Below are 13,273 nucleotides of genomic sequence, written 5' to 3' on the forward strand. Positions count from 1 at the left end.
GCTTAACTCGTTTTTCTTTTATTTTGAAGATTTATTTTATCCATTTGAATTTATTCTTGTTGTTGGATTTATTTTTTGTTGCAGATTTGTTTATATTGGCATATTTTCCTAATTTTGCTATTAAGTATTAAATTGAGTTCGGCAATTTGTTAATTGTTTTGTTTTTTAGCACAAATTTATTTCTTGTCTATTCTTTTATGATAAAAGCAACATAGTTTTTTTTTTTTAACAATTAAGTTTTGTAAAAAAATGCATTGGAAAAGCTGTTTTTTTCTCTCAAAAAAAGAAGTTTTTTGTTTGGTGGACCGGCCCGTCAACTCGTTTATGGGGCAGATGAGATTTTGGACTCGGTCACCTAATTTGACTTGGCTCATCTTGTCCCGTTTTAAGCAGGCTTAGACGGGGTGGACCTAAACGGGACAGACGGCCTACTTTGCCATCCTTGTAAATATTTAATTTCTTTTAATTGAAATGATCTTTGATTGGTTTTTTTTTTTTTTAAGGAATCTTTGATTGGTTTTTTAAAAGCGAAGACCTTTATTGATATTTTCTTGTATCAAAATATGCAACACTTATCGATTATGGATACTATTGTAAAACAAATCAGATTAGGGATATTATTTCCCGGTAATTTAACATCTCAAAATATTATCTGTCAAAAAATAAATCAAAAAAATTCGATAAATGGGTGCAGGAGGAAAAGTACAAGGCACATCATCCTTTACAAGTTATTCTTACTAGAAATATTTATTTGTTTTCAATTTTTTGGTGAAATAAGTTTTTGATCCGTATAAATATATCAAATTTCGTTTTTAGTCTCATATAAAAAGTGATATGTTTGCGTCTCTATAAAATTTACCAGCGTGTAACTTTAGTCTCTATTAATTCAATATTTGTTTAATTATGCTTAAAATATAAAAAAAATTAAGTTTTGGGAAAAAAAAATTTCCAATAAAATATGTTTAATTATGTTGGGAAAAAAACATGTATTGTTTTCTTGAATTATTAAGCATATATACTTGGCTCAAATTCAAGTTAACATGAGTGCAGTTATGACCCCTTTTAATGCCATCTATGTGCTACAGCTCTATCACAGTTGCAGTTTTTGGCTCCTGACGTGATAATAAACCCACTTACCACAGTTTCAAACTGGAAATAAGCTTTTGGAGGAGAATAGCAAAACATAATAATGGAAACATTTGAAAATTGATGGATAAAAGGATTGGAATTTTGATTTTATCACATGACTTTACATAAGAAATGAACTCTAAATTATGGAATCACCGGAAACAGACTGAATAAAAGTCTTTGCAAAACATTTGTACACACTATATCGAGTTTGGACGTATGCATCCTGGTGAACCATCAACTTGTGCCGTTTGGATGCACCCTTACGAAAATAAAGGAGAATTTTTAGTTATGAAGGTAGAAGAGTGTCGCCCTGTCGAGTTATACGGATGCAATCAACTTTTATTGTGGAACATATATACCTATTAATTTGTATATCTGCATGTAACGTTATCTTTCTCGGACCTTTAATGAATTTCACGCTTCAAAAAGCAGTTTATACATTATCCTAAATACAAACAAAAAAAAAATAACGGGTATGGTAAGAAAAACATATTTGTTTTTGTAGCATATGATGCTTTTGCATTAAAATTTGGAAAATCAAATTCATATATGGTAGATTTTACAGAAGGATGGATATTGATGCGTTCGAATGGTTTGAACCAGAAGAATTTTTTCGTACAATTTTGCATCCACAGTTTAAGCTTGTAAACTTGCCTAAGCTCTCGGTAGCTTTATGTCTATCTCGAGATTTCCTATTTGCTTGCTCTAGAGCTGAAAAGGTTGAAAGCATGTAAAACCTTAGCTTGTCTCACCATCAAGAAAGATTGTTCTGATTAAATTTAGCTCTCTAGTAACATCTACTATGTTCATTCTTTCTTTTGGTGATTCTCTTGAACAAGCAAGTCCAATCCTTAAAAGTGAAACTAAGCAATTCTCTACAGCTGGAATAAGATTCTCACTAGTTCCATCTTCTATTGCTGCTTCTTCATCTCTTGGTACAAGATGTTGGTCCAAAATCTGTGACAGATTATCAGCTAATGAATTTTCAGCAAACGTACGTAGATTTTGACCATCCTCAAATCTTTCATCTGTAGGTCTTCTTCCAGTAATCATTTCCAGCATGAGCATCCCAAAGCTATACATGTCACCATAAGTTGATGCTTCAGAACCCATTCCATACTCTAAAACATTTGTAACAAATAGTTAATATCACGTTGTAACTAATAAAATCATTAGTGTAGATCAAAATATAGGAGAATTCAAGGAACAATAAATGACTCAAGAATTCATAATATACCTGGGGGAGCATAGCCAATGGTCCCTGATAATGTAGTTGTACTAGTTTCCTTATGAGAGGTACCGTCAATGGCTGAGATAAGTCTTGCTATGCCAAAATCACCCACGTGAGCAACCATGTTATCATCGAGAAGGACGTTGCTTGGCTTGATATCACAATGAATGACCAATTGCTCACATTCACAATGAAGATAATGTAATGCAGAAGCAATATCAATGGAGATATTTAATCTTTGAACAAGGTTCAATGTTCTAGGATACTCTGAATCCACTGTCCCGGGATGAAGCCACTGTTCTAAGCTTCCATTTTTCATGTAATCAAAAACTAAAGCTTTAAATTCTCCACCTTTATAATCAATACTAGAACAACATGTTAAAACCTTGACCAAATTTCGATGTCTAATATTTTTGAGTGCATTACATTCAGCAATAAAACTCTTATGAGCTCCCTTCTTTTTGAGGTTCAGAACCTTTATAGCAACAACTTTATCTTGTGATACAATATTTCCTTTGTATACAGTACCAAAACTTCCTGATCCAATCAAATTTCTATCTGAGAACTCATCAGTTCCATGATGTAGTTCTTGGTATGAAATCTTAGTTATGTGGTCAATTGTTGTTGTATCAGAAGATGATTTCCTATTCCTTTTCCTCACACAGTACATGATTAGAATAAACATCAGTATAAGAAGGAAAGAAATCATACTAATTATCACTGCTATCAACCTAAAATTGTGGAGTTTTGTAGGTTTTATAAAGTTGACAGGGCACGGAGATAGATGCATCTCTAAAATTCCTCCACAGAGCTTGTTGTTTCCAGTCACTGATAAACCGCTTGCATTTTTAAAGACGCCATTGATTGGAACCTCACCTTCCAACATGTTGAAAGATACATTGAAGTATTCTAAGAAAACAATATTTTGCAGACCTTCAGGAATTGATCCAGACAACTGATTTCTAGATAAGTCTAAATATTGAAGAACTTTGAGAGATGCCAAAGTGGAAGGTATGGTTCCGTGAAGAGAGTTCCCCTGTAAGTGAAGGTATTCTAAACTTATGCATTCACCAATTGTTATTGGAATGTCACCCGATAGATGATTTTCAGAGACATCTAGCTTATGAATATTTTTTAGCAAACCCACTTCATCAGGTAAACTACCACTCAATGAATTTTGTGATAGGTCCAATCCCGTTGTTAAGGAAAAAATCCTAAAAATTTCTAAGGGTATGGCTCCTCGAAGGTTGTTTTGCGAAAGGTTTAGATATTGTAACTTTTGGCATTCCCCTATACTCAAAGGAATATTTCCTTCTAACATGTTTTCTTCCATACGCAAATCAAACAGCTGACTGAGGTTGCCTATGGAATATGGTATATCTCCTGATAACTTGTTCTGACGCAAATCTAACCTTTGCATGCTTTGGAACTTTCCAAAATTAGCCGGAATAATTCCTTCAAAGTGGTTATGTCCCATGCTCAAGAGAGTTAAGTTTACTAGATTTCCTAACTCTTCTGGAATTTTTCCTGATATCTCATTACCCCCAAGGTATAGTTCACTAAGTTGGAAGGATAAATTGCCCACGGAATTTGGCAGGCAACCTCCAAAATTATTAGCAGCTAAACTAAGCATTTGTAACTTACTACAATTTGTCAAAGTTTTCAAAAACCCTAAATCCTTAGTTGAATTGTCACCTAGAATGTTCGTTTCAAGACTTAGCAAATAAAGATCTTGTAGCTTCCCTAGACTTGGAACTTGTCCAACAAAATGGTTTCCACTAATGTCAAATATTTTCAAAGTAGAAGCATTTACAATGGAAGTTGGGATTGAACCTAAGATTTTATTCCCTCCTATTTCAAAATATTGGAGATTTGGGAGAGTTTGGAACATATTTGATGGAAGAGAGCCACTAAATTGATTAGCTGGTGTTGAGATCGTTGTTAGAGATGACATATTGTAGAGACAAGGTGGAAATGTACCTGATAGTTTGTTGTCAGTCACTGTTATTATTATCAAGTTTTTTAGGCGGCATATTTCTTGTGGAATATCTCCCTCTAACTTATTGTAAACAACCCCAAAACTTATCAAGGAAGAAAGGTTACCTATGAATGGCGAGATTCCTCCTGTTAAATTGTTTTGTCCAATGTTCACTATAATAAGTTTTTGAAGAGAACCAATTTCAGCTGGTATTTTGCCAGTTAGCTTGTTCCCAAATAAGTGCAAGACTTTAAGATTCGAACAACTTGTCAAGTTTGTAGGAATTTCTCCTGAAAACGAGTTATTGTCGAGCAAAAGTTGATGCAGCTGTAACAACCGACCGAGTTCCTGTGGAATTTTTCCAATGAAGTTATTGTTTTTAAGGTTGATGCTTCTTATACGAGAGAGATTGCCAATGTAAGGTGACATGGATCCATGCAACTTGTATCCTTGTAAGTTCAACTTTGTAACTCTTTGATGCATGGGGTTGCATGTGATTCCATGCCAGTTGCAGAAGTGGATAGAAGAATTCCAAGAATCTAAGACTCCATTTGGGTCACTGGATATTGATTCTTTGAATTGGAGCAATGCTAGATGATCAGTTTGGTTTCCTAATGCCAAGGCCTCTGCTACTGCTACAGCTTTGTTTGGGCAAAACCAAGTTAAGTTCAAAGAAAGGACTAGAAGAAGGAGATGAAGGTATACATACCAAAATATAGGTAAAAAGAAAGAAAAATGCTTCATTTGGTTAAGGAACAAGAGGCTAATGGATTCGTTGTTTTGCTTATACTTAGGTAGGAATGTAGAACAGGCATGTTTTGTTTCCTATGTTTCTAATGGATTTAAATATTGGTAGCAAAGAGATAGTGCTGATTAAAAGTGGAATGGAAATGATTGCACAAACACAGAAAGTGGGAGAAATTGTGGCCATGCTATGGCAGTCTTCTTTTTTACTTTTTTTCTTCAATCCAAACAATAGACACAATATCAACAAGCTCAACTATTTTTTATTAGTCTTGGTCAATATCAACATTATAATAATGGATCCACAATTCCAAATCCACTAACTCAATTTCCATGGACTTGACATATATATTGTTCAAGGGAAATTATATGTATTCTATCTACATACGGACCTTGTTTCCACCAAGTACCAACTCAATTTTCAACATGTATGATGATGGAAGCAGATAATTCCAAATCCACTAACTTAATTTCCATGGACTTCAGAGTAGCGAACATTACCATGGATTCTAAAAAGACTATTCAAAGTCATGAAGTTTATATTATTCACTCACTAAATCTAAAATTTAGATGTACACACAAATGATAGGAAACAATATAATAAGATCTTAGCATTAAAAGTAAATCCAAAGGACCATACATTAGATCATTAGTCCCGTTTGATGAATTGAGTTCCAACCCTTTGTTTGGCCTATTGTACTGTGGTCCAGCCATGATGATTTCTAATGATGATGTTTCATCATTATTTTTGAAAATTTTGGAAACTCAATGGAGTTTATGTGGCATATGAGAGTGGAATATGTGGCATTTTATCTTATTTCTTAAGTGGATTCTGCACAAGTTGCCTTAAAGATAATCCTTAACTTGAAGTTTTATGTACGTCCATTAATCCATTATTCATGATCCACAGAATCCTCCAAAAATGGATCCTAGGTTGAGAGTTTTTTTTTTTTTTTTTATGTTTTTGGAATGAACTTCGCAAAATCATATATAAATGATATGAGAAACAAAAATATGAATAGTATAAGTTCACTAATATTGCATTCATTAAATATATGCTTGATATTACATGAATGATGGATTGATGCATTCAAATGGTAAAACAAGAGGAAAAGTGTTTCTGATTATGTTTAGCTCTCTAGTGACATCCATTATATTCATTCTTAAGTGGCTCCATCGAACAAGAAAGTCCAATACTAAAAAGTGAAACTAAGCATTTCTCTATTCTTGACATATGATTCCAATGGCTTCCATATTCTATTGCTGATGCTTCATCTCTTGCTACAATATGCGGGTCCAAAAACTGCATAACATTATTAGGAAATGAAATTTCAACATGCATATGCAGATTTTGACCATCTATGAATATTTCTTCTGTGGGTCTTCTTCCCGTAAGCATTTCCAGTATAAGAAGCTATACATGTCACCATAAGTGGAAACTTCAGAATCCATTTCATACTCTAAAAAAATATAGCAAAAAATTGTTAATAATCTGTAACAAGTATAAAATCTACAAAGTAAGATAGGAAAACTCAAAGAAACACTAAGGCTTTGTTTGCGAGTTTGGAGGGGAGGGGGAAGGGAAGACTTTGAGGGGTGGAAAATATGAGGGAAAATAGAGAAATTTTTCAAAATTTTTAAAAGAGTAGTTTTTTAGAGAATGATAAATTAATGCATACGATTATTATATTTTAAATTTTTAAAATAAGATAACAACATAGATTAAATTTGAAGAATTCATACAAACCCTCCAAAACCCTCCTCCAATGCAATTTTTTAGTTCCTCCAAATGAGGAGGGTTTAGTATTATGAAGAAAAGTTAACCCCCCAAAGCCCTCCCCTCCCATTTTCCTCTATTTCTTCCACTTGCTCATTCCTTCTTTTCCAAGCCTTCCCCTCCCTTCCCCTCCAAACTCGCAAACAAAGCCTAAAATTATTTAATAACATACCTTGAGGAGGAGCATATCCAACAGTCCCTTTTATTCCAATTATGCAAGTTTTCTTAGAAGTGACACCATCCACAGATGAGACGAGTCTTGCAATGCCAAAATCAATTACATGCAGTAATGAGTCAAAGAGCAAAGAAGGGTAATATAGGAAGAATGTGGACTCGTATAAATAGGAGAAAGCCATGGCATATGTGTGATGTAACTTCTTTCTCTCTCTCATTCTCTAGTCACTCTGTTCTATTCTTCTTCTTATTGTTACAACATTTTCTTACTTACCTATTGTTCTCTATCAACAAAGATTGTAACTATCAAGTTGTAACGCTGAATCAATAGAATATTGTTTGCATTTCCATTTTAATTGAGTAGAACCATTAGTGCAACGATGCCTTCATCAATATTTTTTTTGTTAATTACTTGCATGATCAAACTAGAAATCCTAGGACATATTTGTGCAATTATTTCTCATAAATGTTTGTTTGTTCATCATGTTCATAAGTTTAAATATGAAAAAGATGAATATAATTGTCTCCTTTCACAAGTTTAAAAGGTTTTCAGAATAAAAAGAAATACAAGTTTAGAAATGAAAGTAAAACAACTTAAAAGAAAAGCATTATGATTGCATAAATTTAGATGGTACATCAAATCATACATACATTCTCTTGTTACTCTTTTCTCATTGTAACTTGGATATTTTGAGCGTAAAGTTTTCAGTATCATGATTTGTGACCATTATTTCCTATTCAAAACTCTTATATATACACAATAAGAAGTAACAAAAAATAATAGTCATAAACTAAAAATCTTCGACACATGTCTTAATATGCTCCCGCCTTGGACTTTTGATCTTACCTCGTCATAAGAAATTTGAATTTCTTGTTGTCGAAGTTGAAGGGCCTTAAAATTTCTAATATGTCATGTACTAACACAATTTGTCGAACCATCACCAATCTGAAGCATGATCACATACAAATCCCAACTTAACACAGTATTTCTTATTGAATCCAGTGTGTTGAAAATTTAGTCTAACAGTCACATTCATGATGAAGATAATGTAATGCAGAAGCAACATCGATAATGATATTCAATCTTTGATCAAGATCCAATGTTCTTGGATGCTCTACATTCTCTATTCTTAAATGCACCCATTGTTCTAAGCTTCCATTTTTCACGTACTCAAAAGTTAGAGCTTTGAATTCATGCCCTTTGTAATCAATACTAGAAAAACAAGTTAAAATCTCAACCAAATTTCGATGTATAATATTTTTTAGGGCATTACATTCGGTAATAAAACTCTTGTGAGCTCTTTTCTTTTCAAGGTTCAAAACTATGGCACTTTTTTCTTATTATACCCTCATATAATCCATCAATAAATTCCTTTTTTTACACAAAATCTCTCTTTCCAATACATTTAATCAATTATCTTTCTCTCATAACAAACAATTGTTAGTTACTTTCTCCTTATTTTAGCACACATTTTATCTCTCTCCCATAACAAAGAATTATAAATAATTTAAATATTGTACACATATTTTTTAATAATTGCAAAACAAAATAAAAATTATTCCAACTTCACATTAATCAAAAGTTAAGAAAATTTTAACTTTCTTTAAACTATTCCCCGAATGGATTTTCCATTTAATCAAAATTAAAACTTCAACTATGGTTTCAATAGCCTCAGACTAAGTGACAGAGACTCAAATGTTGAAGGTAAAAAAAAAAACTTTGTTTTAAAATAAAAAACTTTGTCTAAAAAACAAACTTTAGTTTTCCAAATACATAGCATATGCATTTTAAAAAACAAACTTTGTTTTAAAAAAAAAATTTTGAAGGTAAAAAAATGCATTTTAAAAAGAAACAAACTTTGTTTAAAAAAAACAAACTTTAGTTTCCTAATATAGAACACTATTATTTTTATTGAAAAATATATGAGTAATTGAGAAGATGTATAATTGAAAAATCGTACCCTTAAAATACTAAACCGACAGTTAAATAGGATTGTTAAATCCGTAGTCAAACGGCGCTTGTTAAAAAGGAACAGAGGAAGTATTTTGTACGAAATCTTGAATTTGATTAAAATTATATGTATAGATGTTTATTACTTTTAAATAGTATTAACTATGTTTTTATCAACAACAAAAAAGGTAACAGACTATGTTTATCTTTTACCAACAATATAACAAATATAATAAAAATTCTTATCTTTTTAAATATCACCAACAATATAGCATTCATAGCGGTAAACTTCTTCAAGTGTATGAGTGAAATAATAAAAATTAAGTCTAAAAAAATTATGTCCTCCCTTTATTTTATTTTATTTTATTTTATTTTTGACAAATATGTACTACCTTTATAGTTTACCAGCGAAAAGACGGACACTCACGTAATTGTCTTTCCGCTCTTTTTATTGCACTAACGTTTGAAAATGTTGAATAGTGTTTTTTTATGAAACTTTTTTTATTAAAGGTAAAAATATAAATGCTTTTTCCTTTCAAACAAATCATACTAACCATGATTATCTATTTCAATGACACTAACAATATAACAAAAAAAATATAATCTAAATTCTTATTTTTTTTAATGACACCAACAACAATCTTTATTATAGAAAAATTTGTTTAAGGGTATACTTAGGATAATGAAAAAATAAGTATTGATATACTCATCTAGTTTGTTACACTTTTTAAAGGATACAGGAACAAAAATTGGACATTTATATACTCATATCGTGTTTGTTATACTTTTATTTTAATATTTGAATTTACTCTTATCTATTTATGTGCTATTTGTATTGAAATTTGACGGTAATTTTTGAAATAGAAAAAGTCGGCCAAAAAGAGTCAAAACATGTTATTATCTTTATATATAGTATAAATATATTGTTATCGATTTAATTTTTTATTTAGAATCTTATATTTTTTATCTAATCAAATAATTTTGTCAAAATTTAATACATTTATGTTTTCAAAGCTTACTGATTTGAATGAGTGGCTTGGAGAAATTGGGAATAGTCTTAAATTCGTGTCAATCCTCTTTGATTGAATTCAGACATGTTGGTTGGTGGTACGAAGATCCAAGTTATGTGGGTGTTGACTCGGTTTGGGATCTTGACGCTGCGTTTAAATGGATGGTTTTGGCTCGAAGGGGAATTTAAGGCTTGCTGTTTTTTGTAGGAAGCAGATGGATCTTGGATCGCCTCTGTATTGGCAGGCGATTCATACGTCAATTTAGATGCTCTAAACACTCACTTAGTCCGCTGTGTTTGTTGGTGGAATGTTTGTCTCGAAAGAGACGTTATGCTTGTTGTTGTTGCAATGAGTTGTTTGATCTTAGATTCCTTCAGTGCTCACGGTGGTCCATACACCGCACTTTACACATCCAATAGTGTTATTTTCATTTTTTCGTATCACCTAATTGGGTAGACACACACTTTGTGTGGATTTACTGGGTTAGGTCTATGTCCCCCAGTTTTTTAAGTGTCTTTGAGAAAATTAATAACAAATTAGCGATGTGTATTTTTGCACGTATTCTTCTTATTATACCTTCATTTTAATCCAGCAATAAATTCCTTTTTTTGCACACACTTTATCTTTTCAATAAATTTAATATGTTATCTTTCTCTCGTAACAAACAATTGTAAGTTATTATCTTTTTCTCCAACAAATTTCTTTTTTTTTTGCGCACTCTCTCTCTCTCGTAACAAACAATTGTCAATTTTCTAAAAAGTGTGCACATCTTTATAATTATTTTAAGTCAATATAAAAAGTATTCCAAATTCACATTAATCAAATGAGTCTTCCACTTTTTCTTTCATTTGAACATTCATGGAATCTTTTATTTTTCTTCTCTCAAATCTGTTCTTTTACTTTGCACTTGAAATTTTTAACAATTGCTACTCATCTTATTTATAGAATTTTAACTCTTCTTGGAACCAGTGTTTGTAACAAAATTTTGTTTAAATTTGAAGATAACAAGAAACAAACTTGGTTTAAAAAAAAACTTTTGTTTTCCAAATAGATAGCATTAATTAATTTTATTGAAAATAAGAGTAATTGACAAATCGTACCCTTAAAATACCAAAATACAATTAAATATGAACGAAAAATGCACCTTAAAAAGACACTTTCGTTTTATCAAACCCTAAAAAGACACACTACCAAAAAAAAACCCTAAAAAGACACACTACCAAAAAAAAAACCCCTAAAAAGACACTTAAAAAGGAACGGGAGAGTAACTGAGAAGAATTCGAAGGGTGTGGAATAATTAATAAGTGTTAGAATAACATGTTAAAATATCTTTATAATATTTTTTTTTGACAAAAAATATCTTTATAATATTATTAATTTATATTTATGTTTTTTTTGTTGGTGTAATTATATTTATGTTTAGAATATCTTAAAAGATTTGTTCGTTATTTTTTTTCAAGAAGATTTGTTCCTTTTTTAAAGATACGATTTAGAAATATAATTTCTTCTAATACAATTTAGGTCTATATATAGAACGATAAACAGAAGTTTAGAATCATACTTCTCCCTATAAAACATATATCGTATCTTTTTGCTAACACAAAAAATTCCATAGAAAAAAGAGTGCTGAACGATGGGTATTGTTTCTTGGTTAATAAAGAATCAAGTTTTGGTTTCAGGGACTAATGTTTTCTGTCAGGGTAGCAACAAAGTTGTCAAAAGAGGAAGTTTGTTTTCTGATGCTATAGTCTGTGATTGTTGTCGTGTTACTTTTACTATCACCGGCTTCGAGTCTCATGCGGGTTGTACAAGACATAGACCATCCACAAGTATCTTGTTGGAAGATGGAAGGTCGTTGTTGGATTGTCAAAGGGAAGCTCTGGGTTCGCATGATCATATAGGGAATCATTGTGTTGTCAAAGAAAATCAAAAGAAGAATCATTCTATTGTCAAAGAAAATCGAAAGAAGAATCATTGTGCTGTCAAAGAAAAATCTGAAGCAAATAACGATAGTGTTTGTTCAGTTTGTGGTTTTGGAGGTGACTTGGCACTATGCGATCGATGTCCTTCTGCATTCCACCTCCGTTGTTTAGGTCTCAATCGAGTTCCGCTTGGTGAATGGTTTTGTCCAACTTGTTGTTGCAAAATATGCTATCGACCCAAATGCAAACAAGAATGTGAAGATCACAAGGATAATCAGATTCTTATGTCTAAAGAAGTTGTTAGGAAAACCAATTAAGGTTGCAGATAATCTAACATGGACATTGGTGAAGAATGTGAATATTGTTGATGAAGAGGAGTTTAATCAAAAGGAGAGTAAGTTGAATATGGCTCTTGGTGTATTGTATGAGGGTTTTAATCCAACTTTTGATCCTTTATCAGGAAGAGAGTTGATTAAAGATGTTGTTTTTAGTAGAGAATCAGAACAAAAACGCTTAAACTTCCGTGGTTTCTATAATGTGATTTTGGAGAAAATGGGTGAAGTGATTTCAGTGGCAACTATAAGAATTTATGGTCAAAAGGTTGCAGAGATAGTTTTCGTGGCCACCAAGGAACAGTATCGAAGACAAGGAATGTGTCATTTGTTGATGGATGAGATTGAGAAACAGTTAACTCGCTTAGGAGTTGAGAAATTACTTCTGCATTCCTCAGAGGATGCTATGAACACTTGGACAAGATCATTTGGTTTTGCAAGGATGAATAGTAAAGATAAGTGTCAGTTTATTGATCATACTTTTTTAGAATTTGAGAATGGTACCATGTGTCTCAAAGCACTGAAAAGACCTATATGGCCTTGCATTGCTTGATGTTGGAGTTATATTACAATCCTAGAGATGTTTTTAATGGTTTTTTTTTTAATGTTTTCAATGATGTACTTTTTTTTGAACGATTTTTAATGATGTACTTTTTTTTGAAGGATTTTTTTGATATGCTTTGCAAGTATATTTTAGTTTTATTACATTTTTCAAATAGATAAATCATTCATGTTTGCTGTTATAATCAATACCGGTATGTAGAAGTTGAATTATAAATAGTGTTAAATAAGACAAAGTGTTAAGTAATTTGAATGAGTTAGATCACTATTTTGGTTCTCAAAGTTATAGTTCTCTGACATTTTAGTCATCTAAATTTACAAAACTACAATTAGTCTATAAAACTGAAAGACTGTCAATCAATTGATCATAATTCATAGATGTTTCAAAGACCCCATCAGTAAGTATAACAAATCCTTATATTAAATTTTCTTTTTCTATTAGATCAATAACTGTATAAACCA

General features: G+C 31.6%; 1 protein-coding gene and 1 pseudogene across 1 annotated transcript; one reads left to right on the top strand and one right to left on the bottom strand.

The window, feature by feature from the left end:
• Positions 1-1,623: 1,623 nt before the first annotated feature.
• LOC146920334 (receptor kinase-like protein Xa21) lies at positions 1,624-5,155 on the bottom strand. Its single transcript, XM_085713737.1, has 2 exons — positions 2,369-5,155; positions 1,624-2,252 (listed from the first exon to the last, which is right to left on the bottom strand). Exons 1-2 carry the CDS (start codon positions 5,082-5,084, stop codon positions 1,870-1,872), a joined length of 3,099 nt encoding a protein of 1,032 aa, XP_085569863.1. The 5' UTR covers positions 5,085-5,155; the 3' UTR covers positions 1,624-1,869.
• Positions 5,156-11,629: 6,474 nt separating this feature from the next.
• Positions 11,630-12,915, top strand: LOC146920335 (increased DNA methylation 1-like; annotated as a pseudogene).
• Positions 12,916-13,273: the final 358 nt, after the last annotated feature.

The sequence above is a fragment of the Medicago sativa genome, chromosome 5 (assembly GCF_051527215.1).
Source record: "Medicago sativa cultivar Bolivia chromosome 5, Bolivia_mono, whole genome shotgun sequence".
Lineage (NCBI taxonomy): Eukaryota > Viridiplantae > Streptophyta > Magnoliopsida > Fabales > Fabaceae > Medicago > Medicago sativa.

Excerpts from the sequence above, each read along its gene's own strand:
- LOC146920334 (XM_085713737.1), bottom strand. The coding sequence starts at position 5,084 with ATGAAGCATTTTTCTTTCTTTTTACCTATATTTTGGTATGTATACCTT. Across the intron at positions 2,253-2,368 it reads CATTGGCTATGCTCCCCCAG|AGTATGGAATGGGTTCTGAA; the intron begins GTATATTATGAA and ends CAAATGTTTTAG.